Source organism: Anser brachyrhynchus (genome assembly GCF_964034855.1).
Source record: "Anser brachyrhynchus genome assembly, chromosome: 9".
Taxonomy (NCBI): Eukaryota; Metazoa; Chordata; class Aves; order Anseriformes; family Anatidae; genus Anser; species Anser brachyrhynchus.
This window is the reverse complement of record NC_137703.1, coordinates 10,406,093-10,424,702: the sequence shown is the minus strand read 5'-3', so window position 1 is coordinate 10,424,702 and position 18,610 is coordinate 10,406,093. Positions and strand designations below refer to the sequence as shown.

Sequence of the window (18,610 nt, the reverse complement as noted above, 5' to 3'; positions counted from 1 at the left end):
GCAGAGGTTTGTGCCTGACTTCAGAGAGCAGGGGAGTAAACGGCAAGGGACAGTTGTGTTTTTAAATAACTGTACATAGATTCTCCACGGCTTGTTTCTCATAGCTGCAAGGTGTTCAGCTCAGCACAGCACAGCAGTATACGCAGCAGTTGTGCATGCTGAGGTTTTTTCAAACGCGGAACATAACTGTGCAGTGAAACTTCACATTGCTGTAGGATTCTCTAGATGACCATCCCAAAGTTTTCCACTTACATCAGTTATGTTTCCCAGCACTTCTGTGATACGGGAAGGTATGATTTATATTGTTACGAAAAGAGATAGTGAATCATGAAAGTGCAAGATGGTTTCCTCAAAGGTCATGGACAAAGTCTGTTCAAAGCCAGGAAAAGGAATTTGTTTTTCTAATTTCCAGTTTTGCATCTTGAGCTATTTACTTTTCTGCCTCCTGGGTCTGTGTGGACCTAAACTGTATTATATTAGGCTGTTTGGAATGCTGTATTCGAATCCAAGAAGTTTTGAAATCTGTGAAAAAGAATCCTACCTCTGTTTGAAATTCCGTAGTCAAGCTAATTCCTGCACTTTGTTTAACAGAAAGTTTTATGGTAAATATTCAGTCTGTTTGCAGATGGGTGCTAGGTCTTTTTCACAACACGGGAGCAATGCTGGCTTCTCATCAAACTGCTTTAAAATGTAATGTTTTAGCAAAATACATAAACATCAGAATAAAAATAGCGTTATAGTGCCTCTCTTCATAGTTTTGTCTGGTTGTAGGGATACCTGCTCTGGTACCCAGCTCCAGATTGTGTTCATGACTTCCATGTATAATGGTAATTTTGCTAGGTCTGAGAACAGGAATGAAGGATACAGATCCTGGCGTTTAGTTTGCTTCTTTCATCTCTAAATTAACTGAATCTGAAGAAGCAAAATGTATTGGGAATGTTACCTTTTTTTTTTTTTTAATTTAGACAGAAAATAAATAGAAATAAAAATTGGAGTTATTTCCAGAAACTGAAGTGGGTATTAAAAGTAACTAATATAGCTCACCGTGAACGAATAAATAATGGAATCACCTAAGAAAAAAAAAAGTTGTAAAATTGAAGGCATCTGTGATCAAATGAAGTAGGGAATTCCCTGCAACTTCTAAGAATCCATTGACTATTTTAATAACGAATGGGGAGCTGGTTAACTTGAATGTAATTTTTTTCTATGAGCTGTTCCATTTTCTTTAAAAGATGCAAGACTTAGTATGTATTGTAAAATACAAAGAGACCTACATAATTTAATTGTCAATGGCCTATGTCTATAAATTAACAGGAAAAAACTTCCAGCTTTACAATATAACCTTCCAAGCACTTGTATTAATCTTAGTTACTTTCTTTCTCCTTTTCTGTTTTATTTTTGAAGTAGCAGCTAGAGCTTTGCAGTTACTCTGTAATGTTTTTACCTGCTATTACTTTAGAGAATGTATAAGATGGTGCATGCATCTCCTGTGTAGGTAACAGTTAACCACATCTGGGCTGCATTTTGTCATAAATTCTTCTGATTAGATGCTCACACTCTCATTTTTGTCTCTAACAGCACAGAACTTCTTGTATTAAGGCTTTTAAAGCAGTATCCTTTTCACAAGTGTGTTCAGTGATGTTTACTGTCCAGTAGTTATATTGCTGCAGCGTATAACTGTAAAGCAATTGTTTGTGCAATTAAGGTAAGGTTAAGTACTTGTAGCTGTAGTGAGGAAATGAAATCACACTGGTAGTGTGGAATTATCCTTGCAGTGAAGTTCCACCCTTTGGATAAAATTCCACATCAGCAGCCAAAGTTGTCTCTTTGCAGCAGTAAAAATGCTTCTGGGTTCTCTGCCCTTTCAGCTGAAAAGGTGATTTTATTTCCTTTTTATTGTTATCTTGACAGAAATGTTGCAACATCTTCATCAACAGTTAGTGGAGTCTGAGCACAGGACCATGACCTACCTGAAGCGATTTAACAAAATGCAAGCAGACTACCATAATCTCATTGGAGTCACTGCAGAGCTTGTGGATTCCTTGGAGGCAACAGTCAATGGCAAGATGGTAAGAGGTGACTCAGATGTGTACTTGCTTCACTCCTCCCACCCCCCAAAAATGGAGTGATGCCACTAAAAAGTGAATTAAGCTTCACAGTTATGAGCATTTCTGTAAGTATTGTCTCTTTACTGATGAAACACAGTGCTTGGGTTGAGTTTCTTCCATTGCCCCTGTGTACTAGGATAAAGGTGATGCAGAGCCTGAGTTGAATTGTGCCAGCTCAGAAATCTTGTAGAAAGTAGTATCATCTCACAAGACCTCTCAGATCTCTCGTGGGAGTCCCCTTTTGAGCTTTGGCGTAAGCAGTGATTAGAGGGAGTTACTGTGATTACTGACTGTAGTTCAGCCCATCAGAGATTCTTGTATATTTTAAAACAGCTGCCAGGTCTGCTTTAAGTTGCACAGTGGTGGAAACAATCTTCTCTATTTATTCAAAATTTTGGTGAGGAAGAGCTTTGCTCTCTGTTCTGCTGAGCTGAACTTGTTAATTTGGTTGGTAAAGGGAACTGTTGGGGGGGATGAATGAGTTATTTACTTTATCAAATGGGCCACACATGTATTTGACTGGAGAAAGAACAACTTTCTTATGGGTATTTTTTATACAAAGAGGTTTTACACTTCATCTGTTGTGCAAGCAGGCCTCTAAGGCAGATGTTAGTGGCCTCTAGGTGCTTTTAAGGGATCTGTGAATTGTTAGCAGGGAGAATGACCTTGGAGTTCCCGTGTTGCTTGCTGAAATACCAGTATGTACCTTCCTCGTCTCATCAGCATGAAGATCTTGTAGCTTGCCACTCTGCAGCTGGGATTACTGTCTGCTTACATCACTACTGCAGGGAAGAATTTGCCTGTATGTGTGGATTTTGTTTTACAGCAGATTAGAAAACATATCTGTTGATACTTTTCATGAGTTTCAAAAGCAATAAGAAATGTAGCAGTCATTTCCTGCCTACCCTTGCAGGCTTCATTGCTCTCTGAGGTGATATTCCCTTACATTCTGTGGGGGACGATGGATGCTTGTTAAATTTTCTTTGTAAGCCTTGTACTGGGCAGTCATTTGAGCCTTCCCAAACGTGTCCAGCTGATGGTGCTCTTTCGTTAGGATTCTTGGTTTCTGTCACTTTCCAAAGTGGAGCTGGACACTGTATAAAATAATGCTGAAATTACAGCATTCTGAATTTGAAGGGTCTTGTTTTCTTGCTATAAGTGTCCCTATTCCCCTTTCTATAATCTCTCTCCTCTGTTTTGGGGCAGCAAATAACAATTCTGCAATTAGGCAATTCTGCTGCGGTGTGGATTTCGCAGAACAAAAAGTCTAAATCCACTGAGATGTTTTGCCTTGAAACATAAAGTCCTGTACTGCGTAACTTATTTTTTTCTCTCTTCTGTACAACTGTGATTTTAAGTTCTACTCTTCAGATAGGTAACACTTCAGCGTATCATTGTTTATGTCTAAAGCTTAAAACTGCTTCATACTTATTGTTGGAGAACTTCTTGATTGAGGAAAATCTATGTGCAAACACTGGTGTGACAGTTCACTTTTTCTGCCAGATTCTGAAATTGTTTAATGCAAGTTCTGAAAAGCAAAACTATTCCCTGATGAAGAGAGTTTAGTTTTCTTAATTTCTGAACAAAACTATGGTTTGAGTACATACCTTGCACTTGCATCAAGCGTGTGGTTTCTAGCCCTCAAAAACCCTCAAGTATACGAACACTTGTCTGGTAGAAAATGTCAGTTTTATATAATCCTGTTCTCTTGTTATATTTCCTAATTTTTAGATCACACCAGAATATCTTCAAAGTGTTTGTGTTCGCTTGTTTAGCAATCAGATGAGACAAAGTGTAGCACAAAGTATTGACTTCACAAGGCCTGGAACAGTAAGTATTAATGTTTGTGTTTTTTTTTTCTGGTTTGGTTTTGTACAATACCACTTGAGCTGTGTATTAAACAAGGGATTTGAAGTAGTAAAAGATGAAAGATAATGTGTTCATGTTTGCATAAGAATGTGGCGTAAAGTTTTGTCGATCTCATGTGCTAGTGAATGACAGTTACGCAGTTATAGCTGCATAAATATGATTAATTCTCTTGTTATGATAACACAGTGAGCTGTGCGTTTGCTAAAACTGCTAACGATGTTTGTTTTATTTTTTTAAAAAATAATAAGCTAATGTCTTGAGTGTGGTTTGATGGCATGTCTTAATCGATTTTAATGTAGCTAAGAGGAGGTGGTTGCATCGCTCAGCTCTGGACACATGCTCTGTTCCTTTCTGCTGTCAGTGGTGCTCCTATAACCCCAGAGTGAATTGGTTTAACCAGCTAAAGAAGGAGCACCCGACAGGATAATGAGAACACGTGGGGAAAAGAGGAAGGGAGGACTTCCCTTTTTTTGCAAAAGCTGTTGTTAGAATCATACACCCAAGCCACCTTGTTGATTTACATGATGGGCTTAGCTTCGTATCTGAAGATCTTCAATCTTACCAATAAGCATCTCAGGATGCCATTTTTTTTTTTCCTCTCTCTCCATCAGTCTCTTGTTACTGTCAAACGGCTACAATTTACCTGGCTGCTTGTGCCCATTTCTGCTCCGCTCAATCTTTTATGCCATTGTGGAGAGGGAGCTTTTTTTTCAGCAGCAGGTCCATCTTAGGGTAGTTTCTAGTGTCCACGAAACTGTGCCTGTGGGTGTGAAATATTACATGACTTAATGATAGTGTAAGAGCTGTTCAGTGGCACAACCTGTTTTAATACCTAGCTTGTTCAAATCTTTTCTAGCTTCATGTTTTTCAAATAATTGTTAACATTAGAACTCCTCAAACATTTGAATAAAATAGTGTGCCACTACTTTAGAATGACAAGCCAAATTCATGACTTAAGCTTATTATTTTGGCCATGGCAGACATTCATGTGTACGTAACTTTGCAGTAAGAGAGCTTTGTAAAGTGTCAAAGGAAAAGCAGAAGAAAATAAGATTCTTATTCCTTATCCTAGCCAAAGTTTTTAATAACAAAAACACTATGGGTACATTTTGTTCCTCTTGAAGATCTGTTACAGAAAGATGAGGAGATAAGAAGAATATTCCTTTTTCTTTTTTCTCTCTGTGTTATTACTTTCAGAGGTAGATATTCCTCATTGTTCTTCAAGCTGAATTAAATACCCTTGCTTCATTGTTAATGGTCAGAACTCCTGCCTCAGACTTGCGGTGTATTTAAGAGGTGCACTCTTTTGCAGGCTGTGTTTCCAGGGGTTCAGGAAGGAACCAAGATCTCTGTCACCTACCTCAATATCAGGGATAGTCTATAATTCCTCTCTGATGTCCACCATGTCCGTGGTGCATGGTTATGCCATGTCCCACCCCTTATCATAGCCCCCCTCCTGCCAGCCTTCTAACCAACAATTTTCTGGGATCTTCCATTATTCCTTATCAACAGCTTTCCAAGGTAATGCTTGGTGTACCCCAGTCATCTGCATTTTGCCATCTGGTGCAGCCACACGCCCTCTTCTGTCTGTTCCTGTGCTTTAGTTGCATCAAGGCTTCCCTTCTTCTTCTACACTTTCAAGTTGCTCCATTTGCGTAGTGCTGCCTTATTATTTCTGTTCTTTGTGTCATAAGTTGACCCTCTGATCTCCTGAACCCTTTTGGGAAGTGGGCAGAGGGAAAAGTGTCATCCCTGTGGAAGTTGTTGATTTTTCTCTCCATTCACTGCAGAGTGTACAGAAGTGGTTGAAGCTGCATCTTCACTGATAAAAGCTGGGTGGATTATTGCTAGACATGTAGCCTTTAGCTATAAATGTCTGTTTCATTCTCTATGAAAGAAGACTTTATAAGACTTCTCAGATCAATAAGTGATCGTTGAAGAAGTGGGTAAGCAGCAGTGTATAAACACAGTGTATCAGCCAGAATCTCTGTCACAGTTTTTAAGAACAAAATAGACCAATAGTTACCATTTACCAGGAAAGGTTGATGCTTGGTTGCTCCTCCAGGACAGATTAGGTGACAGTTCAAAATCTCTTCCAGCCATACCTTGTTTTCTTCTACAAAATGATGCTCAAATGCCTATTGACCTTCTGCATCATGTTTGCTTACTCCTGCTTCTCTAAAAACATCTCTAAAAGCTTATTTGCTCTGGAAATGCATTTGCCACTGTACTTGTGCCAGCGTGGCCACTTTAATGTAATCTCCAGCTATGTAGGTAGGTCAGAGAAAGAGGTTTTGATGGTGGTGGTTTTTCTGCCCTACTGGAAGTAAATTTTTGCCTCCTTTCTGTCCCAAATTAACTAGGTTAAGATGAGTATAGCTGTGTTCTTCTGGCACAGCTGAACCTGTTTTTATATGAGGTTTTACTCGCATAACTCTTTCAGTGTGACTTTATGGCTCCCCTACCCACAGTACTTGAGGCAGTTGTTGTGCCATCAAAGTTCTCTAGGGAAGGGCCAGGACAACTATAGCACTGAGTCTATTTAGATTAACGGTTTCTCAGCTGGTTCAGGTCACTCCTTGACAGTGAGGTTATAGTAGCTACTGTGGTTGAAATCTAACGCCATTTCTATAAGCAGACTCATGTACTCAGGCTATCCGAGGCATTAGCCAAGTTACGGAGACAAGGCTAATCACAGCCTTTGCTGTAGACCTTAACTAAAACATAACCAGGTTTCCCAGTCTTATCCTTGTATCCTACTTGGTTAATAATATTTTCTTGTTTATTTCCCATGTAAAGAGTTTTGTTTTCATATGTGAACAGCAAACATGCAGAAACACAAATAAGAAATAAGAACACATATATATGGTATGTGTATAGCCCCAAAATACTTCTAACCACTCCCTGCCTCTGTTGATCCATGAAGCCAGATGAGACTGACTAAAAACCAAATTCAGACTGTTGGTCATCAAGGCATCACGTTACTTTTTCTTTAGGGGTTCCAAATTCCTCATCGTTATGCACTTAGATGTTATTGTTCTATCCTTAAGTGGTTTCAGGTTTTCTGATAAGTTTTGGAATAAAGCTGGAGGCATCATGACCTAGACAACGTAGCAGAATGTGTTTGCAACATCTGTGCTGGATTTGTGTTGGAAGGTCCCATCACTTCTTGCTTATAATTAATTAGAGTCACTAGAATGTGGTCCTGCCAGCTACTCTGTCTCACAAAACTCCTTCCACTGTAAGGAGCCGTCACCTGTAGAACCGTGGAGGGAAGAGACTAGTAGAGGGTTAGCTCCTTTGCTCATCCTTACCATTATGTTCACTGTGTAGGCAAGATAAGCAAGATGAGTGTTGTTTGTTTGTTTTTAAGTCTATTTCTAAAGATTGTTTTCAGCCATTAAAAGTCCTTTTTTTTTCCTTTTTTCTTTTTTTCATCTTTGCCAACAAAATCAATTAGGACTTTTTAGTTTACCTGGGCTTTCAGTATTCTGGATTTGGCCTTGTCCCAGTAATACCATTAATGTCAGGCCCATAAATCCCTAAATAAATTAATTTTGGTGGATCAGTATCTCTAGATTAGCAGCCAAGGAAATCATTAGGAAGGAAGTTCCTTTTTGTTGTGCTGATACACAGCCTTAAATTTCTACCGCTTAGGGGATGTTTGGATGTTTGTTATGTTGTTTGGGAAGAATGGATGCTTGAGTTCAGTCAGCTGTGCTGGCACAACTCAGGACAATCCAAATTTGGGAGCAGGTTCTGAGAGCAGAAGATGTTAAAGCCATAAGTGCTGCTAGGAGGAGTGTGTTTTTAGTCATCCCTTAGCTGTGTAATGCAGATTTTAAAGGCAATTAGGAGGTGATGCCTCAATTTTTTATTTACTGATAATTTCTGTCCTTGAAGTAAATCATGCACGGATAAACTTTGGAACTTCTTTTTAGGAAGGTAAGAAACTATTTTTGCTTTCTGGCTGCAAACAGGCATTCTGTAGTCCTGTTGACATTGAAGATCTGCCACTCGGTGCACAGTTGACATGCTCTAAGACTGTAGCATCATGCTCTGAGATGTGTACGTGGGCCTTACGGTGTATTTTGTTGTTTCAGCTACAGCACACTGGTAGTTTTAGGATAGATTGGGAAGGAGGCCTGTACCAATGCTGTAACCAAAATGATGTATTGCCCAAGGAAGTTAAAGAGTATGCCTTGGGTTATATCCTTGGTAGCATTACTTGCCTGTAAACTTTATTTTGTTCCCAGTGCATTGTACTTGGTGCACAGCTTTTATTGTCTGAAAAGCAGTATTGTATAATATAAAGCCTTGAGGTCTCAGGCTTTGAGCTTACAGTAAAAGCAGTATGTGTCACTTACTAATGTGTGCTGTTACTGTACAAACATCGACTTCCTGGTTTGTCTCCTGTGGTTAAAGGCCTGTCCTTTCATACTGAAAGAAATCCATATCAGAAGGACAAATCCCCAAACTAGTCTTTCTTCCAGAACTGGCTTTGAGACTTGAGGCAAGACCAAAAGACTTTCCCAGTGTAATCACCCCCGTGAAATCTTACTTAGCGAGGGTGTCTGGTGTTGGCTGTTGCCTTGTGCTCTCCTGTAAGCTGGCTTGGATCTCGTTCTTCTGTAGAGCAGCTTTATGTCTCTTGCCAGCTCTGTGACCTCATGGGTCAGCTTGTGAGCCTGATCTGCCGTCCTTTAACAGGATGCATCTGGTGCACGTAGGGGGATAGAGGCCGCAGTACAGCGTTACAGATGGGAGATGTTTCTAACGCTTCTGTAAGGCCCTATTGTATCATAAGGCTTTTTTTTTCCTAGCTGCGATTCAATGTTATCCCCATCTTCGATCGTGTCATTTGACATGTGTGCTTCTGAATTGGGAGATAAGGAATCTGAGAAAACTGTCAGAGCAAAAGGTCTGCATCTAAGAACAGGAGGAGGTCAGAGTACCAGTTCTGAGAAGTTGAGGAAACATTCATCTGAAGATTTAATCAGATTCCTGACTTTCTAATGTTTGTTTGGGCAGGAAATTGATGTGGGAAATGGTGGGTAAATTTGAAATGAATAGTTTTAAATACAGTTGCTTAATATAGTCCCTTATATTTGTAAAACACGTGATAAGTTGTTCTACTTTTTTTTTTCCTTCTTCTAAAACTGGTTTGTCTGGTGGGTGAGAAACATGGGTTGTAGTCTTTTGTTGCATGCAACTGCATCTGTTTAATAAACGTCATGAAGCCTAGAGGATTCTGGCTCTTTACCAGCTTGGATTTGATCCTCTGAAGTGTTGTACGTTCAGTCCCCATCCAATGTAGCTCTTAAGCATGGGCTCCATCTTAAACCCATGAATAGATTTTTCCGATTCATATATGATGCACACCTTCCTCGAATTTCTTGGATTAGGGCTTCTGTAATAAGATTCTCTAAATTTTGGATTAAAGTAAGAACAGGAAGCTCTTCTTCACGTGTGCAGTCTCCATCTATAGTCAAGATGCGTCTTAACCACTGGAAAATGGTTCTGTGACTGGAAAGCTGTATAGTTGATTGCATATATTGTTCCTCTGTCATGGAATAGAATAAATACCCATTATGTTTTTGCTGCTGTTCAGTCTGATTATATTTACCTGTCACTCCAATTAGTTGAATTAATCTCCCTTGCAAGATTTAGATGTCTTTTGGCACAGCTCTTTTGAAGCTGAGGGGGGTGGTTAGTTCTGTCACAATCTGGACAAAAGCACCAGTTCTTTGAAGTTAGTCCGTGACTTACAAACTGTAAACAGGGTGGATTTTTTTTTTTAATTTGTTGGAAAAGCCATAAAGACTAGCATGTTTTGTTTTGTTTTTCCCCATAGTATGCACTTTTTTCCTCAAAAACTTTATACTGCAAATGTGAACGTGCCACCAAGTTGTAATAGTTAATGGCAGCCATTCTGTTTCTTATTTGTCATAATGTTTTCAGCATCAGCAGTCCACACGAAACCTAGGAGACATGGAAACAGAAGTCACTTTTTATTATTCTGAGCCATTCAGGGTGGATTCACCAAGCATTATGTGGATGTACGCTCTTTCACTTCAAAATACTTACAGCAAACAGCATGTAGTGTAACTAAGCTTTTCTTAGGATGAAATACATATTTCTTCTCCATCCCTGTCCATGGGATGATTCTTAAATGTTATTGCTTATATGTGATAAAGAAGAAACAAACCTGCCTTCTTGTGTAAAGAAAGAAGTTCTTTTTTTCTGTTGTCACCATACGTGATGCCTTTTTCACATATATCTGCTATCTGCAGCAATTTGGGCATCCTCTTTGTATTAACTGTTACATTCCTCATCTCTAAAGATAAGGCGTTGACATCAGTGTAGGGGTTTCCACAAACTTTTCCTGTTACTGTCCTCAAATTGTTGAATGTCATCCTTGTCTTGATGCCTATGGACATTTTCATTGGCTGAGGTCACGAGTGTGTTGAAATTCCATCTCATCATGCCGGAGGTTATCTCCTGGTTTCTTTTTGCTCACTTGTTGGTTTCTCTCTATGTTGTCTATTGTGTTAAATTTAATTTTAAATTGCCTTAGCCAGGAACTGTGTGTGTGTATGCGCACATGCATAGTGCTGGGGAAGTTAAAATACTCTTTCACTTCAGAGAATTCAACTGCTCTCTTTAGATATTGACCTGTTGTAGGTTAAATCTATTAAATATAATAGTCTAAGTAAAGAGAACATGGACATATTACTAAACTACTCAAACCATGAATTATCTTTGATTTTTTACTTCAGTAGCTAAATCATAGGTTTCCTTCTAGAGACTTTTCCTTAATGTAACCGTGGAACCTTTTGGGATGAGGAATAGATAATGTTGCTGAAACACCTCAGATTGTTTCAGCTTTCATTATACGCTGGTGAGAAATTCCAGCCAAGTATGGAGAAAATCTACAGCTGCTTTCTCAGAAGCTGAGGTCTTCTGATTGATACCATGTTCATTGGTACCTGTCTCCTTAGCTGCTTCAATGCAGAGAACAATTCATGGATCCACATGAATGTGTCAGTGCTTGGTACATAGCTATTCTAACAGACAGTTGCAATGGAATAATGCGCAGACTAGGTATGTTACAAGAGAAACACACTGATTTCGGTCCTAAAACGTAAAGTATGTGGAATGGGAGAAGATGCTTATGCTTTTCTTTTCAAAGCTAATGGTCTGTTAATACTTAGCTAATTTTAATTTGTTGTTTTCTTAGAACTGTGCATTTCTCTGTGATTTATTTCTGTTAACTTGTTTTTTTTTAATCTTCTTTATTTTAATGTGTGCCTGTTTGCCCATAAAGGGATATTACTCTATGAGCCCTTGTGATGACGGATATGTAAGTGTCTATATCTTTATATCCTTTCACATTGCCTGCTGCAGTCTGTCACAGTTTGTCTCTCTTCATTTCACAATGTATAACAATTTTCTGCGCATTTTAACTTGTCATTACATTAACTGTATGGTTCATACAGAGCCAAAAACATGTGCAAGGCTTGGAATTTATGCATGGAGAACAGACTAGAAGTTCTAAGTAACCTTATGGCTTTTAATACATGTAACACAGCATGTCAGCAAAAGAGCAGCTTTGTCCACAACTTTTCACATGAAACACAGCTTCTTTATAATACGCGGAAAACTATTGTTTCTTCCATGTGAAAGTCAGTGTATATGACCTGAAGTCTTTGGAGTGTGCCAACACCATCTGATCCCACAGCACCTTTGAGTAAGCAGATAGATATCAGTGCTTAAGACAATGCAGTAAATTGAATTGTGCTTTTTAGGGGTGTGTCTTGTTTTTTGTTTGTATTTTTAATTTGTAAAGTGAAACTTTGTAGTAGAGATTATCAAGTTGTTTCATACAATTAAAATGGCCCTTCTTAATTGAAAACTGAAAAAGCAAAACAATATTTTGTGTACTGCCGGTGACTTCTGTAACCCAGATGGAAGTTTGTATTCTGGCAATATTACAAGTACACCATAAGAATCTAATTTTGCCTGTAGTCAGTGCATTCTTTGCAAAGAGAGGAAATGAGTCTACTTCTGAGTAACTCAGTATGTAATCAAATCATAAAAGTGATTGACACCAATTCTGAAAAATGTCAGTCAGTATTCTACTTGAAAATCATCCATATTTGTATTTTTTTCTGCTTTGTTAGGGTAAAACAAGATTTCACTTTTCAAAGAAAATCGTACTTTTTCCTCAAATGTATTCCTCACCAGGAACTACCATAACCTGGGTGGACGATCAACTTTCTACTTAAAATGACATTTTATTTTGAGAAATAATCACTGAATGTGTCTTTTTGTCTTGACATAGAGAATGTAACTCATGTTCACCTGTGTGACCACAGGTACCAGAAGGCCACCTCTGTCGAGCAACCTGTTCTTGTTGATGTGAATGGTCATACTGGCCATGTTTTGCTTGGTGTTTAGCATTCTGTTCCCTTTCATAATGGTCTCTTTTGAGATTGAGAAAAGCTGTTTACAGATGAGGAATTGTGAATTAAATTATCTTTGCTAAAGAAAAGTTTTGCCCTTAGGCAGGGAGTCTTAGTTGCATATAATTTTATACAATGCAGAATGTACTATCTTACAATGCAGAATTATTTATAATTTTTAAAGCTATCTGGCTAATTCTGAGATAATTCTTGAATACATATATTGGTTTTCTCTAGCATCTCTTCACTGTTTATATATAGTATTCTCTTTTTTCTGCCATCTATTGCCATTACACTATCACATAGCATTACAGGGTGATTTTTTTTTTTTTTACGTACGCTTCAGGTCTCTTACAGAACCTGTTTTATATGCCAACTAGGAAGTTTTCATAACAGCATATGTCTAGTATAAGTTAAGATTAAAAAAAAAAATAATTAAAAGCATTTGCAGATCATCTTATGAAATAAATTTGCGTGGTCCCAGTAGAGACTTGCCAGGTTACACAAGCTCAAAACCTAACATGCAATAAGCTGCATGTAGCAGTCTTCTTGTCAGCGTATAACGGATGAGCTGAATATACACATTTGTGGTTTCTAATCGTACGTACAAATTAGCTAGAACTTTGGCTTTACTCTTTGTGTATTCGTCACATATCTTGGAGTATTCTGAATTTGTATTGCATTTACACTGAATTTTATTGCGTATTTTCATAATGGTAACTGAGGTCAGAACCTGGCTTTCAGCTTCATCCTTCAGCGTATTATGAATATATACATCAAATTGTAAAGTGGAGGTGATTTGAATACAGCGCTACAGTATTTGATAAAATCTACTGTGTTTTTGGCTTCCAGATGAAATGCATCTGTTTTCTTTTATAAATATTGATATTTTTTTTCCCTTTGAACTTCTTTATTTTATTCCATGCTGTTCATATTCAAGCCTTTCTTCTTTCAAAAACGAAGGGCTGCCATCTGTGGCTAATCTGCACTGTGACAAAATTACTTAATATGGCACCTGGCTTGGCTTTGGTAAGAAACAATACAAACATAAGTCATACCCCAATATCCTACCAGAATGAGCTATGCTTGGGCTGTTTTCTTGTGTTTGTTTCTCTTCTTTCCTTAAGACACCTGGTTTCTGCATGTGCTTTAATTATGGAAAAATGGTTCTGTCCTATGGTTCTGCATGAAAAGCATTTTGTTCGAGATTAAGTCTGTTAATGTTGGGAGTCAGGTATTGCAGATAAGTCATGTATACTGTGTGTGTTCTTCATAATCATTCATTGACTGGCACTGTACAAAATACTTATGCAGCAGGTTGAATTACTATTTTAACCTATTTCAGGAAAGGTAAGACCAGGGAAAGGACATGGGAGGAAATGTTAAGGTTAAAATACCTCCCGAAAGCAAATCTTTTTCATCTGAGAAACTGTTGGTAAAGAGGAGCTGACTAGGGCATTGTCTGGAGAATAATGTTGGGTGCAGACTGAGAAAGATGCTTTTGGCAGTGCTTCTGACTGAGTTTCACTCTGTGGCCCTGGATTCGTCACCTGGAGATGAAGATCGTAACGGTTCTACCAGCCTAGTAAGAATATTAGGAATGTTATTTACTGTAGAGTGCTTTTAGGGCTATGAATGCAAAGTGCTGATAGCTTAACTTCATCTCATGCGATTACTTAAAAGTAGTTGTTATAAGTTTGTTTCCTGCATCCAAATACTCTCTCTCGCCCTGTGCCCACCTTGCTTCCTCCCTTCTCTCCCCTCTCCAACACAGTGTGGCTGGAATTTTTGCATTATTACCACAGAAATAACAAAATGAGGTTTCAGCACTTGGATTTAAGAACAAACACCAAGAAAGAGAATAAAAGATCTGTGAGGATCAAAAAAAAAGCCAAAATGGACCATGTTCTGCCCACTTTCGTTATAGAAAGTAGTCCAAATTGTCAGTTTAGACTTGAAAATTAAGGTTTTCCTCATTTAAATGTATCCCCTTGTCCCTAAAAATAAGACTTTAGAAGTCTTTAGAAGACTACATGTTTTTGTATGTATCTGCAACAAGGAATTTTGTTTTTAAAAGCATGTGGCTAAAGTTTTGCAAAGAACTTAAAAAAGAGTTCGGATATTAGTTTTGTAACAGGGCAGGATTTCGTTCCTGAGCATCTCTTGGTTTTGCTTTCCGTAGCAGGAATATGTTGAGGGAGGAAGGCTGGTTAAGCTGGAACTCCTGCCAGAAGTAAAACGTGTGAAAGCTTGGCCTTGGAGCTACTGTGTACAGAGATAATGGGGAAGAAAATGTCTTTTTTCCACTGACCAGAATATATGGCTTAATTGCACTAAAGGTGCTCCTGCTTTAATGAAACCCAAGAGCTGCTTTGTAGGACCCAGCTGTGTTTGAGGTTTTTCCTTTTATTAAAGCTAATGCCCAAGTCAAGAACTAGAGCTTAACAGAGCTTTTTGGGGTTAGGTTATGTAAAGATGTTTAACTGGGTAAATATCCTGAGACTGGGAAATGTCAGATAGCACCAGCGAGGAGAAACAGAAGTGAACAAGCAAACAAATGTTATCTTGTGAACTCTGCAAGGAGGTGCTGAGGCTGAAGAGTTATTTGCTTTGGTGGGCTTCCTGGAAGGCGCTGTGTGGTACACATCGCCCCCCCCACGAGGAAGGGGAAGGGTAAAGGCACTTTGTGAGGTGGAGAAGAGCACTCTGCTTAAGGGATAGGAGTATTCAACCAAGTTGAAATGAAATGCCAGGATGGTTCTGCATTTCTTCCTATTAGAAAAAGATAATGGGACTCTCAGGTAGAAAGTGAGGAGGGGCAGAAGGTAGCACTGGAGTATGTATTTCCTCTTTAAAAAAAAAAAAAAAAAAGTAATAATAGGATAAGAAGATGAAAAGATGAAGGTCTGTGGCTACAGGTAGCCTGGACGATAAGTAGAACGATCAGTGTTTCTTGGTACTGTGTTTGGATCACTTGCTTGAAGATTAGACATTGAAAATGCAGATGAAGAAAGATCTCTGCCTGTGATGTGGTTGCATTCTTTCTTATCAGTGGTGCTGCCCGTGGTCAGTCAGGCTGCAAAATGAAGGTGCAGTGAAGGACAAACCAGCCCTGAGAATCTTTGTCTGTTTTGCCTTGTTGAACCCGATGTAACATAAACCGTATCCAAGTTGCTTTCCCAGGAACACTGAAAGCCTAAGAAAGCTGCCTTCATCCTGCGTGGGTTCTAGACTGATAAGCTTGGGTCCGAGCAGGAAAGCGAGTGCTGGACAAGAAGGCTGTCCATCGAGGTGGTCCTGCCCTTGGAGCTCGAGTATAGGGGCTGCATCACAGCTGCCTGTTTGTGTGTGGTAACTACAAAGCCAAACCTTTTTAAAGGCTGTGCTGCTCCCTAGCTGCCACCGTAAAACTAATCTGGGAATTAATAGGACGTTGTCCTGCTTGTTCTGATTAAGTTTTAAAAACCCTAATATTTTTCCAATTGAATTGTCTTTAGTTTGAAATTTATAAAAGCTTTCTCAATCTTACACTTACCGGAAAGGTTTATTTGTGTAGAAGAGGGATGTGTGTATCTTTACCAGTTGTGGATCCTTTAGTTGGATTTTGGTTGGAGCACATTTTTCTTTTTACGGCAGCAAAGGACCAGTGGGTAAAAAAGACTTTGCAGAGAAGCAGAGGGCTTTTATATTAATCTATTTCCTCTTAGTAACCTGCTGTTTCTTTTCTCATTGCTGTTCTTTGTGTCACGTTTTCGTCTTCAAGGACTCAAGGTCATTTCTTCTGCATTAGTGTCCTATAGTGTGCCACTTTCTTCCGTGTTTCTTTTAATGGAGGAGGGTGCTAAGGAAGCAAGAAAATGATTTGTGACTTCATTACACACTCAGGTGCAAGATTGTAGTTTTTGATGTGGAAAACAGTTTTGTTTAAACAAAAGTAAACTTTTGATATTTATTGAAAAAAAAAATGAATACAAATAAATGAGGGGAAGATAGTTGAGGTGTATATGATACTCTGAAAGACTTCTCCACTGTGTAAAATAAACTAATATGTGAGAAGTGCTGTCAAGACAAGTTAATTTTGAAGTGCATGACCTGTTGATTAGCTATTGTGTACAGGTCATTCATTGACTTAAACGTAATATAAAATGCTTTCTAATGCGCATGTAAGCTTATTTCACATCTGAGAGAGCAGTTCTGTGTATTACAAAGGATACCCATGAGGTTTGTGAAATCTAGCACCTTCAAGAATATGTCAGCTGGTGTAATTCAATATTCTCTATGGTATTGCATGCCTTTTGTCTACTAAATCCCTCAGTTTTAAATCTGACAATAGACACGGATTGTATAGCTCCCCTTGAAAGAGACCAGGTTAGAAGAGGGGACTGGTTTTAAAGACCTAAGTGGTAATGAGAGATTTTTTACAAAGTAAATAGTGAGGTCAATACAAAAGAAGACACAGAATATTCTGCGAATGTGGCATGTGGTTGACATCAGAATGCATGATATGAAGCGCTTCCTTGCCAGAACTGCTGCTTCTTGGCTCACCTACAGTTAGCTCTAGCTAAAAAATATTTATTAAACCAGACAACTTTTATATTGTGTTGACATTTTGACTTCTGCAACAATGGCGCCTTCCTATGCCCTGTATCACACTGCAGCAGAGAGCAAATATCCAGGCTTAAATTGAATTTATCCTAGGCAGAAACCCTGAGAAATGGCATGCTGTTCCACGTCCCTTTTGTCTGTACTAGAATGGATAGTGTTTTCTTTACATAATTATGTAATTATTATATAGGTGTATATTAATGTCAACAGGCAGTCTGATACTGTTAGTATTGAAACAGTGAATTGTAGCAAATTTGGATGCTGAAATACATGGTAGGTCTCCACCTGAAAAATATTCCAGCTTTAAGGTAATACCATTTTTAAAGTCGATAAATGTTTTTAACAAGGTCTTCATCTTTCTCAGTGGGCTTCAGGTAGTATTTTCTTCTACCTCCCACCCCCCTTTATTTATTTTTAAATGCTCTCAGTGTAGGTAATACTTGAAGTATGAAAGTAAAGATAGCGTAACTAGATCATAACACAAGATGTTTTAACTTTTGAACTACTCTGAGGGAAAATAAATAAAAATATTCAAGTCCTTTCCTTTTTTTTTAGCTGTGTTTCTAATTTGAAACGTAGGTTTGTATAGGAAAAGAACTGCAGAACTTGAGTGAGAGAATTCACTGTGGACCTCATTAATAACACTCCTGATATGGTATTTGGACTCATCTGTTGTGATTTCTTCTTTTTTTCTGATCCAGGCTTCCACAATGTTAAGAGCATCTATAGCACCTGTGTAAGTATTCATTGTGGAGCTACAGTTATATCTGTAAAGAGTAGGAGGAGGGATTAGTAAATTGAAGTGCGCTGCCTGTGGTCTGCAAATGAGAATCCGTCTGTGTGCTTCCTCTGATCTCAGTGAGCATTGCATGCAAATGTCGTGTGATCAGTATTCTTCTGTTGGGCAGGTTCAATAACATCCTAATTTCAGCAGGATGTTGCTAATCCAATAAATCTGCCACTCCACACCTGCGAGTTGGCTGCTTTATTTTCTTTGCTGTTTCCGCACAGTACGGTCCTATTGTTGTGGCTGGTTTGCTTCTCACAAATCCAGGAAAAGGGGGAATGGGTAAAATGTTTTTTGTGTGCTTCAAGATCAATTCTTTTCTGCTTAATTTAATTATTTTTTCCATATAAATAGAATAGATATGGTGTGTCTGAGGAGTTTAGATGTTTTGAAACACTTTTGATCCTTCCATTGTTTACAAGATAATTAAAGGGACAATTATATATAGCATTTAAAAATTGTTTTGAAAAGTAGCAGGATAGGAACAGAGGAGTAAAAATTGCTTTAGTGGAATTTATTTAAATATTAAAATTAAAGCATTGAAAGCAATGTTACTATTTTTCTTTTTATTAATTTTATTGCAGTATTAAAACTCAAAATAGCAGGATAGTATTGGTGCGTGGAATGTGGTCCTGTATTAAATCTTATGTGGACCAGCCAGCAGCCTGTAAAAACCCATTCATCTTTGCCTTGGAGAAGACTTTGCTGTGTTCGTGAGGGCTTAGAGGTGAAGTTGGAGCTGCAGCTTGTTACTGTGTCTGGTCGTAACCATGTGC

General features: G+C 38.4%; 1 protein-coding gene across 1 annotated transcript in view; it reads left to right on the top strand.

The window, feature by feature from the left end:
* ARMC9 (armadillo repeat containing 9) overlaps nt 1–18,610 on the top strand; it is a 64,536-nt gene that overhangs the window by 11,224 nt on the left and 34,702 nt on the right. The window contains 4 exon segments of the mRNA XM_080604459.1: nt 1,912–2,069; nt 3,840–3,938; nt 11,305–11,340; nt 17,749–17,783. Of these exon segments, the coding sequence (XP_080460585.1) occupies nt 1,912–2,069; nt 3,840–3,938; nt 11,305–11,340; nt 17,749–17,783 (328 nt within the window).